The sequence below is a fragment of the Oncorhynchus kisutch genome, unplaced genomic scaffold (genome assembly GCF_002021735.2).
Source record: "Oncorhynchus kisutch isolate 150728-3 unplaced genomic scaffold, Okis_V2 scaffold4072, whole genome shotgun sequence".
NCBI lineage: Eukaryota > Metazoa > Chordata > Actinopteri > Salmoniformes > Salmonidae > Oncorhynchus > Oncorhynchus kisutch.
In genome coordinates this window covers 198,578-219,460 of record NW_022266017.1, presented here as the reverse complement: position 1 = coordinate 219,460, position 20,883 = coordinate 198,578, and the positions used below count along the sequence as shown (strand labels likewise).

The following is a 20,883-nucleotide window of genomic DNA, read 5'->3' as shown; positions in this document are numbered from 1 at the left end:
TTATTAAACAGTTGACTTAGTTGACTTAGTCTGTGCAGCATAATATGCAGCTCTGATCTAGGATCAGGTCTCCCCTGTGTCTATGTAATATCACACATTTGTGATTTGAGTGGATAAATGTTATCATAGAAGATGTCACAGTGAACCTGTGTGTGGGGGGATAATCTTCTTTCATATACTCATGGTACTATTGTCATTAAATCTCATGAGGAATAAGGTTTCAACAATAGGTATATATTCATGTATTCAATTGATCAATACATTCAATCCATTGTATTCTAAACATGAATATATCACTTCAATGTTATATGTTTATTATAATAATAAACAAATCTAAATTGACTTATGTTCCTAAAACTAATCAATATTATTTTGGATAATAATATCCATGAGGTCCAGGTAAGAACTATGCATGCTGTCTTGTAACAACGGTTAATGTAATAACTTTTAGATTTATAATGTAATAAAACCGGTAAATGTAACATCTTGTTGGTTAATATGATAAAATGTGGAATTGTTATAGTATAACTGTTTCCACTTAATGTAATAAGTTACGTTACCAGTCAGGTGAGTAACAACTTTTGTGATGAATAACATAATGACTTCAACCGATCATGTAATAACACCTAAACCAATGTTTTAATGTGTTACTTTACTAATGTTAATGCACATACCACCCTCCACCAAACACAAATCTAGCGCAGCGGTAATCAGTCCGGTATTTACGAGGCTAACCTTACTGGGCCTCAGCCAATAAAAATATCTGGACTCTTGAAGAGAACCTTGTAAAGTGATGTTAGGATATATACAGTTGAAGTCGGAAGGTTACATACACTTTGGTTGGAGTCTTTAAAACTTGTTTTTCAACCACTCCACAAATTTGTTGTTAACAAAGTATAATTTTGGCAAGTCAGTTAGGACATCTACTTTGTGCATGACACAAGTAATTTTTCCAACAATTGTTTACAGACAGATTAATTCACTGTATCACAATTCTAGTAGGTCAGACGTTTACATAGTACGCAAGTATAAACACCATGGGACCACGCAGCCTTCATACCGCTCAGGAAGGAGACGCATTCTGTCTCCTAGAGATGAACGTACTTTGGTGCGGAAAGTGCAAATGAATCCTAGAACAACAGCAAAGGACCTCGTGAAGATGCTGGAGGAAACAGGTACAAGAGTATCTATATCCACAGTAAAAAGAGTCCTATATCGACATAACCTTAAAGGCCGCTCAGCAAGGAAGAAGCCACTGCTCCAAAACTGCCAAAAAAAGCCAGACTATGGTTTGCAACTGCACATGAGGACAAAGATTGTACTTTTTGGAGAAATGTCCTCTGGTCTGATGAAACAGAAATAGAACTGTTTGGCCATAATGACAATCGTTATGTATGGAGGAAAAAGAGGGAGGCTTGCAAGCCTAAAAACACCATCCCAACCGTGAAGCACAGAGGGTGGCAGCATCATGTTGTGGGGTAGCTTTGCTGCAGGAGGGACTGGTGCACTTCATAAAATAGATGGCATCATGAGGGTAGAAAATTATGTGGATATATTGAAGCGGCATCTCAAGATATCAGTCAGGAAGTTAAAACTTGGTCGCAAATGGGTCTTCCAAATGGACAATGACCCCAAGCAAACTTCCAAAGTTGTGGCAAAATGGTTTAAGGATAACAAAATCAAGGTATTGGAGTGGCCATCACAAAGCCCTGACCTCAATCATATAGAACATTTGTGGGCAGAACTGAAAAAGCGTGTGCGAGCAAGGAGGCCTACAAACCTGACTCAGTTACACCAGCTCTGTCAGGTGGAATGGGACAAAATTCACCCAACTTATTGTGGGAAGCTTGTGGAAGGCTACCCGAAACGTTTGACCCACGTTAAACAAATTAAAGGCAATGCTACCAAATACTAATTGAGTGTATGTAAACTTCTAACCCACTGGGAATGTGATGAAAGAAATAAAAGCTTATAAATCCTTCTCTCTACTTTTATTCTGAAATGTCACATTCTTAAATAAAGTGGTGATCCCAACTGACCTAAAACAGGGAATTTTTACTAGGATTAAATGTCAGGAATTGTGAAAGACTGAGTTTAAATGTATTTGGATAAGGTGGATGTAAACTTCCGACTTCAACTGTTTCAAAACAATCCAGATGTCGTTGTTCCAATGTTTTTTCAAGTTCTAATGTAAAAAACTATATATCAAAAAAATTTTCTTTAGACATATGATATTGGGATTACTCTGAATATCACACATGGACATTTCCTATGGGCGGATATGGAATCATTCAATATCCTGTGATAGGCCTATGTGGACATCTTATTTTCTCAATAGGACGACAAATACTGACAGTAGGCCTACATTGTATATTTTAAGCTCTAGACTGAGGTCCAATTCAGGGTCTTGATATGCTAAATAAGGACAATTTCTGATGCTTATTTTCGCGGAGGATATGCTCAATAATTTGACTAATATTAACTCCATATCATTCTTCGACACTAGCTATCATTGTTGTATTACTTCCGCATAAAGACGCGCGCAAACACGCTAACAGAAGCACCGTAACTGGTAACCTAGCAACAAAAATCACCTATTTTCAATGGTCGTTTTCTTTATTTGGGCGCAACAAATTAGTGTATAAACGCTGGGTGGTCGAACTGACATCTGGAGAAACAATTTGAGGTGTTCAAAGAACTTAACCGGCGGCTTCAAAGCCTCAATGGCCAATATATAGCATCAACAATCCAGGGTTTATATACATAATTGCTGTCGGCGATTCCTAATTATTTCTCCCTGGTTCTGACTTGACCTGCTTGTTGCGCATTGCCTTGTATCATCAATCTGTGTGCGATGAGCTAGTAGGCTACTTGGCTGAAATTACCATCACGGTTTATTTTGTCCTGCTGTTCAAATCGAACTCATGGATGTGGAGGATCACACGTGAAAACTGGACCTAAACATTTAAAACACCACAATAAGTAAACTATTAATAAAAGTCAACCAAACTTACCCGATCCATCGTGGAAGCTGACGTTACTGTATTCTTTCTAAAAAATAAACAACGACACTAAATGTGTATGCTACAGTTACTTTCTTAGTCACAGCGTTCAGATAAAGAAAAGCTCGACCACAACTTTATAAATATCAAAACTCCATTTAAGTTGTGAAAAATGAACGTCTAATTTAGACTAATCTTAGAATTAGAAACATCCTGCAAAAGCCCGTGGAAATGTGTTTGGTTTGAAAACTAGATAGAGGATGGTAACAAAGTACTTCCTGTTGATGCTTTCCAGCTTCTTCTGTGGTGTTTAAAAGGTGCCGCCACCTACTGTACACAGTCATCAACACCTCTCTTCAAGTGGGTGAGGCAGTTTAGGGAGTCATTGTGCGAGAAAATACTTTTGTATTATATCATGAATCTATTTAAACTGTACATTACATGTTTCACTGTTTTAGTATCATCCTGAATGATAGTAAATGCATTATGTCCACGTGTGGTTGTATTGTTTTTATATTTGCAAATAAAATCTAAAATCATAAATCTAAGGTATTTATAGAAACAACAAAAACAGCTTGGTTAGAGAAATTATTTGCTATAGTCTTTCAAATGAGCTCATGGCTAGATGCCTTTATAGGGCGTGTAGCGGTTCTCTGAATGGAAGACGCAAAAGCGTCCCGCCAAGGGCTTATAGCGGTTTTAGGAGTGCCGACTAAGAAACTTATATTCGATCAAATAAACCTCACATAATAAATAAGCCATTCGTGTTTTATTGACTAAATTCAACACATTTTCATTGACCTCCACACAAAACTCCTTGCCTGGTCGATCGAAAAAACACCACCTACTGGAGGGCGACAGATTTTCCCTCGAGTTGGGCTTCTCTCTTGCCTCTTCTGTGACAACGTTCTCTTCGAGCGTCCAGATATTTTGTATTGGCTGAGGCCCAGTAAGAGTGGCCTCGTAAATAAAATACCGATTAGCGCTGCGCCATCCTTGTGGTGAAACCGTAAAGTCCGATGTTTGTTCAATCCGACATCTGCAGTGGCCAAACAGCATTTACGGCGATGCAACCTTGGCAGAAGTCAGGACATTCATACTTGCTGCGCTTCACCGAGCAGAGCTGTTGTGAAGGAAGGGGTCTTCTTCTTCTTTGGTATTATGACCGTCTGCAAACAAGTGTTACTTATGCAGGACTCCAAATGATTTGTCTATTTATCAGCCTACTATTCCGTAATGAATAGAAATAGTGACAACAGGGCATACATTCCTTACACTTTCTGTATATGTTCATACAAGTGACCACAGGAAACTTCTTTGATCAGAGGTTAGTTTGTTTAATATAGTTTGCATCCCGGAGTTTACAATTACAGCAATTTACAAACAAGACACTCAGTTCTCAAGATGGTGTTTTCTCTTTATTTCCCCTACTATGGTTCACCCCGCCCAGGGTGATGTCCCTTAACTTTAACACAATATAAACTAATCATTAATAGTTGCTAATACAAAGATATTTCTGCTAGGCGGAGTTCAGCTTATTGTTATTTGCAGATTCCCAATGCTCCTTTCTCTTGCCCGACCGAGCCCCCTGTCTCATTGACTATAAGAACTACAGATGAATTGTTATTTCATTCTTTTCTTTTTTTAATCAATGTATGTGTCTATAACTGCGTGCTTGTTTGTGTAAGAGTACAAGGGCATAGGTTTGTGTGTGTGGGTTTGTTATTGGTGGAGGGTGGTATGTGCATTAAGTAACACATTTAACATTGGTTTAGGTGTTATTACATGATCGGTTTAAGTTATTACGTTATTCATTAAAAAACAGTTGTTACCTGATACCAATAACTTATTACATTAAGTGGAAAAGGTTATTAGACAACATTTTATCATATTAACCAACAAGATGTTCCATTTACCGGTTTTATTACATTATAAATCTAAAAGTTATTACATTAACCGTTGTTACAAGACACAGTATGCAGAGATCTTGCCTTGAACTCATGGAAATAATTATCCAATATATTATGGATTAGATTGAGGATCATTTTAATCAATACAGATTTATAAAATACACAATTTAAGTGATAACTTCTTGTTTAGAAGATAATGTATTGAATGTATTGATCAATTGAATACATGAATATACACCTATTGTTGAAACATTATTCTACATAATGACATTTAATAATAATAGTATCATGAGTACATGAAAGAAGATACAATTATCAACATCCTCCCCACAGGTTCAATATGACATTTCCTATGATAACATGTATCCATTTAGATCAATGTGTGATATTACATAGACACAGTGGAGACCTGATCCTAGATCAGAGCTGCATATTATGCTGCACAGAGGTTACCATGGTGATCAGACTGAGGAAACTATTTAAGAATGGGAGATGGATATGACTGTTTACTAGATGTTTTCTATTGATCCTTTATTTAGGGATCTGGAAACAGTGCCAGAAGGGAGGGAGATGAAATACAGCATGTTTGTGCTTTCTGTTGTTTTCTCATTGACCCTAAATAAACAAAGCTCTTCCCACCTGGACAGACATAAGGTTCCTTCTCCAGTGTGTCTTCACTGGTGTTGTCACGTTGTTTTGTATTTATTTAGTATGGTCAGGGCTTGAGTTGGGTGGGCAGTCTATGTTTGTTTTTCTATGTTTTGGGGTATTTCTGTTTCGGCCTAGTATGGTTCTCAATCAGAGGCAGGTGTCATTAGTTGTCTCTGATTGAGAATCATACTTAGGTAGCCTGGGTTTCACTGTGTGTTTGTGGGTGATTGTTCCTGTCTCTGTGTTTTGCACCAGATAGGGCTGTTTTTGGTTTTCCACGTTTATTGTTTTGTAGTGTTTGTGTTTATCTGTTTTTATTAAACATGAATCAATATAACCACGCTGCGTTTTGGTCCGCCTCTACTTCACCACAGGAAAACCCTTACAGGTGTGAACAAAGGGTCCATAACTGACTGAAACGCTTCCCACACAGATATAAGGCTTCTTTCTCACCAGTGTGCAAGGCCTCTCTCCTGTGTGTGTTCGCTGATGTGTAGTTAGTTTTCCTGATACAGCAAAGCTCTTTCCACACTGATCACAGCTATAAGGCCTCTCTCCAGTGTGCGTTCGTTGGTGTATAGTTAGGGAGGAAGCTCAAGCAAAGCTCTTCCCACACTGATCACAGCTATAAGGCCTCTCTCCTGTGTGCGTTCGTTGGTGTATAGTTAGGGAGGAAGCTCAAGCAAAGCTCTTCCCACACTGATCACAGCTATAAGGCCTCTCTCCTGTGTGCGTTCGTTGGTGTATAGTTAGGGAGGAAGCTCAAGCAAAGCTCTTCCCACATAGACATAAGTTCTCTCTCCTGTGTGTGTTACCTGGTGTCTAATCAGGTTGGAAGCTGCAGCAAAGCTCTTCCCACACTGATCACAGCTATAAGGCCTCTCTCCTGTGTGTGTTAGCTGGTGTCTAGTTAGTTTTCCTGATACAGCAAAGCTCTTTCCACACTGATCACAGATATAAGGCTTCTCTCCTGTGTGTACACGCTGGTGTACAATCAGGGCGGAAGATACAGCAAAGCTCTTTCCACACTGATCACAGCTATAAGGCTTCTCTCCTGTGTGTGTTCGCTGGTGTGTAGTCAGGGCGGAAGCTGCAGCAAAGCTCTTCCCACACTGATCACAGCTATAAGGCTTCTCTCCTGTGTGTACACGCTGGTGTATAATCAGGGAGGAAGCTACAGCAAAGCTCTTTCCACACTGATCACAGCTATAAGGCTTCTCTCCTGTGTGTACACGCTGGTGTATAATCAGGGCGGAAGCTACAGCAAAGCTCTTTCCACACTGATCACAACTATAAGGCTTCACTCCAGTGTGCATTAGCTGGTGTGTAGTCAGGTTGCCTGAATGATTAAAGCTCTTCCCACACTGATCACAGCTATAAGGCTTCTCTCCTGTGTGTACACGCTGGTGTATAATCAGGACGGAAGCTGCAGCAAAGCTCTTTCCACACTGATCACACTTATAAGGCTTCTCTCCAGTGTGCATTAGCTGGTGTGTAGTCAGGCTGCCTGAATGTTTGAAGCTCTTTCCACACTGATCACAGCTATAAGGCTTCTCTCCTGTATGAATTCTTACATTAGATTTGAAGGTGTTAGATGCAGCAAAACTCTTCCCACACTGATCACAGTGAATAATGAAGCCACTCTGGCTTGTGAAACTCTTCCCACAGTCAGAGCAGCAGTGGTGAGGTGTCTTCCCTGTACGTCCCTGCTGGTGTTTCTTGAGATGTTCTGATCTGGAGAGACTCTTCTCTGTCTCGTCATCAACATGTTGTTGAGGCTCCCCAGACGATAAGCCCCTCCCACTAAGAGAACGATGGTTAGGGGTGTCCCCTGTAAAATAAAGACCTTGAATAGTTAGTATTTGTTTATGGACCCATATGTCCAAAACGTTCTTTTTATTTATTTTTTATTATTTAGCAGACGCTCTTATCAAGAGCAATTTACAGGAGCAATTAGGGTTTAGTACCTTGCTCAAGGGCACAGACAGATTTTTCACCTTGTCGGCTAAGAGATTGGAACAAGCAACCTTTTGATTAGTGGCCCAACGCTCTTAACCACGAGGCTACCTGCCGCCCTTATCATTAAAACAATTTATTAGGTACATCGCCCTCCATACACGAAACTGGATCAACAATTTACTGGCCACTGAGTGTTTACTGTTTATCAATCAATTAACAGAAGATGCAGAATCAGATTGTAGTCTAAACCACACCCCCCATTGTTCTTACTTGATGAAATCAGATCTCCATCTCCCTCCTCGTGTCCTTCTCTCACAGCTCCACTCTGCCCTGGTGTTTTCCTGCAGTCGACCAGCCACACAGACACCCTCTTCGGATCCAGCAGTAAGGCGCTACCAGGAGAGTTGTGACCAGGGGACTCCGGCAGGGTGGAGGGGGACGGACTAGCTCTGTCCTAATGACCACAGGAAGTATTGTACATAGAATATCATTAGACCAAACATTTGATTAGTCTAAATCTCTGATTGGTGGCTGCATCCTTATAATACCTCCTTTCTCCTGAAGTGTGTAACCGTTCACTACTTTCCACAAATGTCTTGTATATTTCACTTTGGCTAATTTTTAAAAATAGAAATTGGAATATTTTTTATAAAATGTAAAAACGTATATAACTTGATGGTAGAACAAAGAGCAGAACAGAAACGAAAAGCTCCACCCCCTCTTTCAAGATGTAGATGTCGCCTCCCCTTCCAACGTGTGAAAGATGGTAACACCTGCTAAATCATGTTGTTCAAATAACCAGTGATGAAAAACCTAAACACCAGAACTACTGCTGCTAGTTATCCCACTTGGAGCATGTTGAGAAAAATGTCAGTCTCATAGTTTCAGTATCCTTATACAATACATACCTAGAAGAAACCATCAGATATGGGGTATTGTGACATGTAGTAGAAACACACAGTAAAAAGGTATGGGTGTAGCCTGGTGCAACTTCTGCCCCATGTAACATTGCTTAAGATCTACTTGTCTTATTACTGTACCAGCATCCACATTTAAAACTGTCAACATTCAGAACATGAGTGTAATAAACTGTAATTTACCACTCAAGTATTTCAGCAGTACATTGTACACTACATCATTTCAAATTTCATTAAAAAAAAATATATACTGTATGTAAACTTGACGCTTGATCATTTTGCTTTACGTAATTCAGTTTTTAGCAGTTTGATTAAATGATAGTTAAATGTATTGTTAACAAATGACAGGAACATCGTTGTACTTACAGTTATGAAAATCTACAACATACTTATGACAATTGTACCAAAGAGAGAAAAAAACGGTATTTGATTGGTGGAGTCATGTGATAGTGGGAGAATCCACCATATGTTTTATAACAGCCATTTCCTTTCAAATCAGTGAAGTGAACAAGTGCACAGTTAGGGAGGAAGGAAAGATAACTAGAGATTCCTTAACATATTATGTAGGTAGAAGTGGAGCTAGCGTGAGGGCCATCGGTGCAACTGTTCCTGCAGATAAACTCAATCCCAGTGAAAGTTGCACCCCTGGTTTTTGGTATCTTTTAGATGTCACTGTAGAAGACTAAATTAGATGATGTTGAAGTTTAAATGGTGCTTTAACAGTGGAGGAAGCACCTGTTTACTTTTCAGTAACTCTAAATCAATAGTTGTTTAGTTTCCCGAAGTGTCAGAAACATTCACTTGCTCGACCATTCTGAAGGTCATGTAACTGTTACATGCAACATTTCTTGTGAACTTAACAGGACAGATGTTGCTCTCTAGTTTTATGATGTAACAAAGGTCTGGTTGAATGTATTCTGCCACTGTCTTCTTGTCTCCGCTGAGTCCAGGCATATGAACTAACAGGTTATAACAACGCAATTATCACAACATGTAATATGGCTATTTTTCTGGCTTTCTTCCCTGGTGATTTTTACCTACACACCGCTACTGCAAGTTGTAGCTTTGCCCTCATTATTTCTCCATGGTTCTGACTTTACCTGCTTGTTGCGCATTGTCTTGTATCAATCTGTGTGCTTTAGGCGAATGGATATGGAACGAATGGATATGGAAGATCAAATATGATATAACTAGACATGTTATACACCACAGTAGGAAAACTGTTAGTAAGTCGACATAACTTACCCGATCCATCGTTGAAGCCGTTCTTTCTTCAAAGTTTCTTCAAATACAAAACGTGACAGTAAATCTGTAGCTAGCCTACACTAGTTACTTTCTTTGTTACTGCGTTCAGATAAAGCTAGACCAGAACAAACGTTAATTTAAATATCAACACTCGACTTACGTTGTGACAAATATATGTCTGATGTAGCCTAATCTTACTTCAGAAAGGCCCTGGATAAGATTGTAATCTATTAAAGTCAATAAAACGTCCAACACCCTATTCACCAAAAATACTGTTGTCGTCTACCTCTACCCCAGAGTCTGTTGGAACAACGTCCTCTTCCGAGATTCCAGATAGTTTTAATTGTCTGAGACCCAGTAAGTGTAGCCTAAAAAATACCAGACAAATTACCGCTATACGTGCTATGAACCATGCAGCATTTACAGCAATGCAACCTCCGAAGTAGTCAGTGTGTTACAAGCATTTCGCTACACCCGCTATAACATCTGCTAAACACAAGGATGTGATCAATAAAATTGGATTGATTTATAATTCTTCCGCTTTACAGACCAGATCCGGAGATGTTGAGAAGGAAGTGGTCTTCTTCTTCTTTTGTGTTATGGTGGTCCGCAAAACAATGACTATAGGTGCACGCCGCCACCTAGTGTGTTGGCTGTGTATCAGCCTACTATTCTGTAGTATTAATTCATTGCACTTTGTGAAAAACCAACTAACCCTACACCCATTTAAACATCATTATTCCACTACTTTGGCCCTCTGATTCAACACCAGGCCATAAGCCTGGGAGGATGGGATATTATCCTTCAAAACACCTTGTAACTCTGCAGTAAAATATTGTACACCCAAGTACTTCTCAACAGCTGCCACCACAACATCTATCCACTGTGTTTTACATTCTATTACTGTGGTACAGTTGACAACCATGGCCATGAACTTGGCCAAAACTTACTGAAGCATGTTATTCCTATCACTCTCTATTGACCTCGGCCTAATCACAGGGATCCTCTCAGGATCCCTCACCCTGGACCCATCTTCCTCTACTACTCTCTTCACTCCCTCAGCATACAACACCTTCTGCACTACTGTGATCCAGGTAACCTCAACCTGTCTTTCTCTCACCGGACACATCTGATCTCCAGCACCATGTGTATCCCTACAGTTTATACACACAACTTTTTACATCAATACTACACATTCCTTTCTCTCAGGTCCTACTGCACACTTCTCACATCTAGGAATCTCCCTGATACACACTGCTGGAAGGAAGTAGTCAAGGAAGGGAGTTTGTGTTTATTCAGGAAGTACCGCCCCCACTTACCGTCAACCAATCATTTCCACGTTGAGCTAAACAGAGCTTTAGATCTCGCCAGCTTGTAGAATTAAAACAAAAAATGAGTTACCTTTGGCTCGTTCATCCATCCCAATGGGAAATATGTGGGTTTTGGAATAAATACCAAAAATAAGATAAGCACAGGCTTGAGGAGATCTTATACGTTTTGTACTATGAGATAATAGCAGTCAGTTAATATGACCTTTATGAATTATGAAGCCTTTGATTATGCTTTTTTATTACATAAATGCTTCAACATTCACAAGCAGTGACGTTAGCTGATAAAGACTGTAGAACAAAACCTATAAGATCTCCTAAACCTGTGTTTACGACAGACCTTATTTTTGGCATTTAATCAAACACCCTATAAAACGGCATAACCATGGCAAAATTAGTGCCGAAAATAGATGCCATTACTATTTATATCATGTTGTGGGGGTGCTTTGCTGCAGGAGGGACTGGTGCACTTCACAAAATAGATGGCATCATGAGGGTAGAAAAATGATGTGGATATATTGAATCAGCATCTCAAGACATCAGTCAGGAAGTTAAAGCTTGGTCGCAAATGGGTCTTCCAAATGGACAATGACCCCAAGCATACTTCCAAAGTTGTGGCAAAGTACGAGGCCACTCTTACTGGGCCTCAGCCAATAAAAAAATATGTGGACGCTCGAAGAGAACGTTGCCGTCAGAGAAGAGGAAAAGAGAGGCCCAACTCGAGGGAAAATCTGTCGCCCTCCACCAGGTGGCGTTTTTTCGCTCCACCAGGCAAGGAGTTTTTGTGTGGAGGTCAATGAAAATGTGTTGTTTTATGTATGTTCAATCCGACGTCTGCAGTGGCCATACAGCATTACTGTATTATTGCATTACTGCGATGCAACCTTGGCAGAAGTCAGGACATTCATACTTGCTGCGCTTCACCGAGCAGAGCTGTTGTGAAGGAAGGGGTCTTCTTCTTCTTTGGTATTATGACCGTCTGCAAACAATTGTTATTGATGCACGACTCCAAATTATTTGCCTATTTCTCAGCCTACTATTCCGTAATGAATAGAAATAGTGATAACAGGGCAGATATTCCTTACACTTTCTGTATATGTTCATACAAGTGACCACAGGAAACTTCTTTGATCAGAGGTTAGTTTGTTTAATATAGTTTGCATCCCGGAGTTTACACTTACAGCAATTTACAAACAAGACACTCAGTTCTCAAGATGGTGTTTTCTCTTTACTTCCCCTACTATGGTTCACCCCGCCCAGGGTGATGTCCCTTAACTTTAACACAATATAAACTAATCATTAATAGTTGCTAATACAAAGATGTTTCTGCTAAGCGGAGTTCAGCTTATTGTTATTTGCAGTTTCCCAATCCTCCTTTCTCTTGCCCGACCGAGCCCCCTGTCTCATTGAGTATAAGAACTACAGATTAATTGTTAATTATTATTATTATTATTTTTTTTTATCAATGTATGTGTCTATAACTGTGTGCTTGTTTGTGTAAGAGTACAAGGGCATAGGTTTGTGTGTGTGGGTTTGTAATTGGTGGAGGGTGGTATGTGCATTAACATTGGTGAAGTAACACTTTAAACATTGGTTTAGGTGTTATTACATGATCGGTTTAAGTTATTACGTTATTCATTAAAAACAGTTGTTACCTGATACCAATAAAGGTTATTAGACAACATTTTATCATATTAACCAACAAGATGTTACATTTACCGGTTTTATTACATTATAAATCTAAAAGTTATTACATTAACCGTTGTTACAAGACACAGTATGCATAGATCTAGCCATGAACTCATGGAAATAATTATCCAATATATTATGGATTAGATTTAGGATCATTTTAATCAATACAGATTTATAAAATACACCATTTAAGTGATAACTTCTTGTTTAGAAGATAATGTATTGAATGTATTGATCAATTTAATACATGAATATACACCTATTGTTGAAACATTATTCTACATAATGACATTTAATAATAATAGTATCATGTGTACATGAAAGAAGATACAATTATCAACATCCCCCCCACAGGTTCAATATGACATTTCCTATGATAACATTTATCCATTTAGATCAATGTGTGATATTACATAGACACAGTGGAGACCTGATCCTAGATCAGAGCTACATATTATGCTCCAGAGGTTACCATGGTGATCAGACTGAGGCAACTGTTTAAGAATGAGAGATGGATATGACTGTTCACTAGATGCTTCATACTGATCCTTTATTTAGGGATCTGGAAACAGTGCAAGAAGGGAGGGAGATGAAATAGAGCATGTTTGTGCCTTCTGTTGTTTTCTCATTGACCCAAAATAAAAACAAAGCTCTTCCCACCTAGACAGACCTAAGGTTCCTTCTCCAGTAAGTGTTCACTGGTGTGAATAAAGGGTCCCTTATTGACTGAAGCGCTTCCCACACTGATCACAGCTATAAGGCTTTTCTCCAGTGTGTGTTTGCTTGTGTGCAGTCAGGCTCCCAGATTGAGCAAAGCTCTTTCCACAATGATCACATGTATAAGGCTTCTCTCCAGTGTGTGTTCGCTGGTGTACAGTCAGGGTGGAAGCTAGAGCAAAGCTCTTTCCACAATGATCACAGCTATAAGGCTTCTCTCCAGTGTGTGTTTGCTGGTGTGTAGACAGGGATGAAACTACAGCAAAGCTCTTCCCACACTGATCACAGCTATAAGGCTTCTCTCCTGTGTGTATGCGCTGATGTTTAGTTAGTTTTTCTGCTACAGCAAAGCTCTTCCCACACTGAACACAGCAATAAGGCTTCTCTCCAGTGTGTGTTCGCTGGTGTGTAGTCAGGTGGCCTGACTGATTGAAGCTCTTTCCACACTGATGGCAGCTATAAGGCTTCTCTCCAGTGTGTACACGCTGGTGTACGGTTAAGGCTCCTGCACGAACAAAGCTTTTCCCACAATCAAGGCAGGGGTAAGGCTTCTCCCCTGTATGAATTCTTACATTAGATTTGAAGGTGTTCGATGCAGCAAAACTCTTCCCACACTGATCACAGTGAATAATGAAGCCACTCTGGCTTGTGAAACTTTTCCCACAGTCAGAGCAGCAGTGGTGAGGTTTCTTCCCTGTGTGTCCCTGCTGGTGTTTCTTGAGATGCTCTGATCTGGAGAGACTCTTCTCTGTCTCGTCAGCAACAGGATGTTGTTGAGGCTCCCCAGATGATAAGCCCCTCCCACTGAGAGAACAACAGTGTATGTCCCCTGTGAAACAAAGACATTGAATAACTTGGTTTTGGAAATACAGGTCCATAAATAGTATTATTTTTGTAAAAAGGATTTGTTATTTAGCAGACGCTCTTATCCAGAGCGACTTACAGGAGCAATCAGGGTTAAGTACCTTGCCCAAGAGCAGACAGATGGTTTTACCTAGTTGGCTCAGAGATTCAAACCAGCAACCTTGCGATTACTGGCATTAACCACTAGGCTTCCTGCCTCCCTCTTCAATAAATACACTATGGCCAGTTTATTAGGTACACGCTCCTCCGTTCACATACTGGATCGACAATTTACTGGCCACTGAGTGTTTATTGTTTATCAATCAATTAACAGAAGTTGCAGAAGCAGATTGTGGTCTCATCCACACACCCCATTGTTCTTACTTGATGAAATCAAATCTCCCTCCTCGTGTCCTTCTCTCACAGTTCCACTCTGCCCTGGTGTTTTCCTGCAGTCGACCAGCAGCACAGAAACCCTCTTCAGATCCAGCAGTAAGGCGCTACCAGGAGAGTTGTGACCAGGGGACTCCGGCAGGGTGTAGGGGGAAGGACTAGCTCTGTCCTGGTGACCACAGTAAGTATTGTACATAGAATATCATTAGACCAAACATTTGATTACTTTTTTCCTTATCACTATAATCTAGTAGTAATCTAGTAGTAGAGGTAATTTCCTTTATGCCCCATTCTACACACAGCCTAAATGATAACCATTCACAGGACAATAATAAAAAGGAGCATATAGGATCCAACACTATCACAGAGTGAATAAATGTAGAGCGTTTGTAGACTAAGAAATATAATATGAAGTGACAGTTTCATCATTACATGCTTATAGAAAGTGATATCACAAAGATCACAGATGACAGTGCCCACCAAATCTATGACAAGCGAGAATGAATTGTAAGCACCAAACTGTTTTTGTCAAAATAATATCTGAAGATGTCAGTTATTGAACATAATACTTCTATTTGCAATATCAATTTATGATTAGGCAGTTGAAGAAAACTACATTTACCAACACTACATGTAGGACAGACAGACATTCCCACACACAATATATATATATTCATATATATTTATTTATTTCACCTTTATGTAACCAGGTAGGCTAGTTGAGAACAAGTTCTCATTCACAACTGATACCTGGCCAAGATAAAGTAAAGCAGTGTGACAAACAACAACAGAGTTACACATGGAATAAACAAACGTGCAGTCAATAACACAATAGAAAAGTCTAAATGGGTCAGTTTGTTATATCTGGAGTACTTCTCCTGTCCTATTCGGTGTCCTGTGTGAATCTAAGTGTGCGTTCTCTAATTCTCTCCTTCTCTCTTTCTTTCTCTCTCTCGGAGGACCTGAGCCCTAGGACCATGCCCCAGGACTACCTGACATGATGACTCCTTGCTGTCCCCATTCCACCTGGCCGTGCTGCTGCTCCAGTTTCAACTGTTCTGCCTTATTATTATTCGAACATGCTGGTCATTTATGAACATCTTGGCCATGTTCTGTTATAATCTCCACCCGGCACAGCCAGAAGAGGACTGGCCACCCCACATAGCCTGGTTCCTCTCTAGGTTTCTTCCTAGGTTTTGGCCTTTCTAGGGAGTTTTTCCTAGCCTCCGTGCTTCTATACCTGCATTGCTTGCTGTTTGGGGTTTTAGGCTGGGTTTCTGTACAGCACTTTGAGATATCAGCTGATGTACAAAGGGCTATATAAATACATTTGATTGATTTGATTTGATTTGAAATGCAGTGTGTGCAAATGTAGTAAGGTTAGGAGACAAGGCAATAAATAGGCCGTAGTGGCTAAATAATTACAATTTGGCAAATAAACACTGGAGTGACAGATGTGCAGAAGATTAATGTGCAAGTAGAGATACTGGGGTGCAAAGGAGCAAAAAAAAGCTAAATAAAATAAATAACAATATGGGGATGAGGTAGTTGGATGGGCTATTTACATATGGGCTATGTACAGGTGCAATGATCTGTAAGCTGCTCTGATAGCTGATGCTTAAAGATAGTGAGGGAGATAAGTCTCCAGCTTCAGTGATTTTTGCAATTCGTTACAGTCATCGGCAGCAGAGAACTGGAAGGAAAGGCGGCCAAACGAGAAATTGGCTTTGGGGGTGACCAGTGAAATATACCTGATGGAGCGCGTGCTACGGGTGGGTGCTGCTATGGTGACTAGTGAGCTGAGATAAGGTGGGGCTTTACATAGCAAGGACTTATAGATGACCTGGAGCCAGTGGACTTGGCGACGAATGTGAAGCGAGGGCCAGCCAACGAGAGCATACAGGTTGCAGTGGTGGGTAGTATATGGGGCTTTGGTGACAAAACGGATGGCACTGTGATGGACTGCATCCAATTTGCTGAGTAGAGTGTTGGAGGCTATTTTGTAAATTACATCGCTGAAGTCAAGGATCGGTAAGATAGTCAGTGTTACGAGGGTGTGTTTGGCAGCATGAGTGAAGGATGCTTTGTTGCGAAATTGGAAGCCTTAGTATGAATCTGGAAGGAGAGTTTACAGTCTAACCAGACACCTAGGTATTTGTAGTTGTCCACATATTCTAAGTCAGAACCGTCCAGAGTAGTGATGCTAGGCGGGCGGGTGCAAGCAGCGATCGGTTGAAGAGCATGCATTTAGTTTTACTTGCATTTTAGAGCAGGTGGAGGCCCCGGAAGGAGAGTTGTATGGCATTGAAACTCGTCTGGAGGTTAGTTAACACAGTGTCCAAAGAGGGGCCAGAAGTATACAGAATGGTGTCGTCTGCGTAGAGGTGTATCAGAGAATCACCAGCCGCAAGAGGGACATCATTGATGTATACAGAGAAAAGAGTCGGCCCAAGAATTGAACCCTGTGGCACCCCCATAGAGACTGCCAGAGGTCCGGACAACAGGCCCTCCGATTTGACACACTAAACTCTATCAGAGAAGTAGCTGGTGAACCAGGCGAGGCAGTCATTTGAGAACCCAAAGCTGTTGAGTCTGCTGATAAGAATGCAGTGATTGACAGAGTCGAAAGCCTTGGCCAGGTCGATGAATACGGCTGCACAGTATTGTCTTGTGTCGATGGCGATTATGATATTGTTTAGGACCTTGAGCGTGGCTGAGGTGCACCCATGACCATCTCGGAAACCAGATTGCATAGCGGAGAAGGTACGGTCGGATTCGAAATGGTCGGTGATCTGTTTCTTAACTTGGCTTTCGAAGACCTTAGAAAGGCAGGGTAGGATAGATATAGTCTTTAACAGTTTGGGTCTAGAGTGTCTCCCCCTTTGAAGAGGGGGATGACCGCGGCAGCTTTCCAATCTTTGGGGATCTCAGACGATACGAAAGAAAAGTTGAACAGGCTAGTAATAGGGGTTGCAACAATTGCGGTGGATAATTTGAGAAAAAGAGGTTCCAGATTGTCTAGCCCAGCTTGTGTTTTTTGGTCCCTAACTTCCCTGAACAGTTGCATATCGCGGGGGCTATTCAAATCAAATCAAATCAAATTTGATGCTAATGCAGAACGCCACGGGATGTTTTTGTGATGATCAAAGGCAGTCAGCTCTGGAGTGAACCAAGGGCTATATCTGTTCATGGCTCTAAAAAAATTTGAACGGGGCATGCTTATTTAAGATGGTGAGGAAAGCATTTTTAAAGAATAACCAGGCATCCTCTACTGACAGAATGAGGTGAATATCTTTCCAGGATACCCGGGCCAGGTCGATTAGAAAGGCCTGCTCGCTGAAGTGTTTTAGGGAGCGTTTGACTGTGATGAGGGGTGTTCTTTTGACCGCGGACCCATTACGGACGCAGGCAAGGAGACAGTGATCGCTGAGATCCTGGTTGAAGACGGCAGAGGTGTATTTAGAGGGCAGGTTGGTCAGGATGATATCTATGAAGGTGCCTGAGTTTACGGATTTCGGGGTTGTACCTGGTAGGTTCCATGATAATTTGGGTGAGATTGAGGGCATCTAGCTTAGATTGTAGGACGGCCGGGGTGTTAAGCATATCCCAGTTTAGGTCACCTAACAGTACAAACTCTGAAGATAAATGGGGGGCAATTAATTCACATATGGTGTCCAGGCTGCAGCTGGGGACTGTAACAAGCAGCAACAGTGAGAGACACATTTCTGGAAAGGTGGATTTTTAAAAGTAGAAGCTCCAACTGTTTGGGCACAGACCTGGATAGCATGACAGAACTCTGCAGGCTGTGTCTGCAGTAGATTGCAACTCCACCCCCTTTGGCAGTTCTGTCTTGGAGGAAAATGTATTCACATACATAGAGGCATTTTTCAGCTATGATTTTACCACTCAGAATCCAGAATGGATATGACAGTGGGGCCAGCACAGGATGTAATACACCCTTACAACAATCTACTTTTTGATTTTCTTGACTTCTTATCTGGTAAACTGCTACTGTGTGTCAAGAAAAGAGCCCCAATTAGAGGTTAGTGTACTCCAGTAAAAAAGGGCTGGCTTAGATTAAAAACTATTGCCCTGTGTCCCCGTTCATAGGGGAATGAGAGACTAGTCAGTGGTAGAATTGAGTTGGCACTTTATTGGCCCAAACACCCACAGACCCATAAGGTTGAAGTTACTCATGGACAGTAATTAGTCATTATTTATTTTTTTGTCTTCTACCTGTCCAAGAATAGGATCCAAAGTGTTAAGAAATATTTGTTCCCATAAATCCAAAGGAGGATGTCTCTCCTCATACCTCTGGCACTTTAGTCAGACTGCCAGACTTTGCACCACAGAGCCAATCAGGAGAGAATACATACAGGTCAAGGGTGCCAATTGAAAGTCAAGGGGTGTGAAAATGGACAAACTAAACGGGTCTGCAAATCAAAGGCTAGTCAGCGGACATTCTGAACCTTGTTTTAAGTCACATGACCAAGGAGCTATTGAAATTCAAATGGGAAAAAAAGTCTGCACTTTGTTTACGCTCCCTAACTAATTCAACATGGAAAACAAAATGCTACTCGCATTTACACATGTTTATTAGCTTTGGAAAGCTAATTCATGTCCAATTCGTGAAAATAAGACCTGTGCAATGTTGTGCACAATTTTTCCAACATCATGACACTTATTTGGGGTCTGTGGTTTGAAAGCTCGAATATCCGTCGAATATCCCATTTGAAACTGTCTTTACCTCGGTCAGCAATCCAGGGTTGATTTACACCATTGGTGTAGCCTATGCCTAATTATTTATCCCTGGTTCTGACTTGACCTGCTGGTTGCGCATTGCCTTGTATCATCAATCTGTGTGCGATGAGCTATCAGACTACTTGGCTGAAATTACCATGGTTTCTTTTGTCCAACTGTTCAAATCGAACGCATGGCTGTGCAAGATCAAATATTATGAAAACTAGACCTAGACATTTTATACACAATAAGCGTACTGTTCATGAAAGTAAACCAAACTTACCCGATCCATCGTAGAAGCTACTGAATTCTTTCTTCAACTTTTCCTCAAATAAAAAAACCTGACAGTAAATGTGTACGCTAAAGTTACTAGTTACTTTGTCACAGCGTTCAGATAAAGAAGAGCTAGACCACACCTTAAATATCAAAACTCGTTTTAAGTTGTGACAAATTAACGTCTCATGTAGACTAATCTTACATTAGAAACATCCTGCAAAAGCCTGATTAATTTTATTTGGTTTGAAAACTCGATAGTGGATGGTAACAAAGTACTTCCTGTTGATGGTTTTCAGCTTCTTCTGTGGTGTTTAAGAGGTGCCGCCACCAACTGTACATAGTCATCAACACTTCTCTTCAAGGCGGGTGAGGTGGTTAAGGGAGTCATTATGCAAGAAAATGCTTTTGTATTATGTCATGAATCTATTTCAACTATACGTTATTACATTTTTCCGTTTTGGAATCATCCTGAATAATGATAGTAAATGCAAATTCAACACTCACAGTCATCATTTTCCCTAGAGTTGGGCCTCTCTCTTTGCCTCTTCTTTTCTGACAAAGTTATCTTCGAGTGTAATGGATATGAAATGGCTAGCTAGTTAGCGGTGGTGCGCGCTAATAGCATTTCAATCGGTGACGTCACTCGCTTTGGGCCGCGGCTTTTGTGGAGCGATGGGTAAGGATGCTTCGAGGGTGACTGTTGAAGTGTGCAGAGAGTCCCTGGTTCGGGGACGGACGAAAAGTCTATACTGTTTCACGAGCGTCCACATATTTTTTATTGGCTGAGGCCCAGTAAGAGTGGCCTCGTAAATAAAATACAGATTAGCACAGCGCCATCCTTGCAGAGAAACAGCAAAGTCCGATGTATGTTCAATCCGACGTCTGCAGTGGCCAAACAGCATTTACTGCGATGCAACCTTGGCAGAAGTCAGGACATTCAAACTTGCTGCGCTTCACCGAGCAGAGCTGTTGTGAAGGAAGGGGTCTTCTTCTTTGGTATTATGACGGCCTGCAAACAATTTATGGATGCACGACTCCAAATGATTTATTTCTCAGCCTACTATTCCGTAATGAATAGAAATAATGACATCAGGGCAGAAATTCATCAAACTTTCTGTATATGTTCATACAAGTGACCACAGGAAACTTCTTTAATCAGAGGTTAGTTTGTTTAATATAGTTTGCAATCCCGGAGTTTACACTTACAGCA

General features: G+C 40.7%; 2 protein-coding genes across 2 annotated transcripts; both read right to left on the bottom strand.

Annotated features, from left to right (window-relative positions):
• Positions 1–4,911: 4,911 nt before the first annotated feature.
• LOC116373848 (zinc finger protein 664-like) lies at positions 4,912–10,259 on the bottom strand. The gene is made up of 3 exons (XM_031822125.1): positions 9,685–10,259; positions 7,793–7,976; positions 4,912–7,394 (listed from the first exon to the last, which is right to left on the bottom strand). Exons 1-3 carry the CDS (start codon positions 9,691–9,693, stop codon positions 6,313–6,315), a joined length of 1,275 nt encoding a protein of 424 aa, XP_031677985.1. The 5' UTR covers positions 9,694–10,259; the 3' UTR covers positions 4,912–6,312.
• Positions 10,260–12,140: 1,881 nt separating this feature from the next.
• On the bottom strand, positions 12,141–19,997 carry LOC109887747 (zinc finger protein 239-like). Its single transcript, XM_031822131.1, has 3 exons — positions 19,681–19,997; positions 14,649–14,826; positions 12,141–14,250 (listed from the first exon to the last, which is right to left on the bottom strand). Exons 1-3 carry the CDS (start codon positions 19,687–19,689, stop codon positions 13,424–13,426), a joined length of 1,014 nt encoding a protein of 337 aa, XP_031677991.1. The 5' UTR covers positions 19,690–19,997; the 3' UTR covers positions 12,141–13,423.
• Positions 19,998–20,883: the final 886 nt, after the last annotated feature.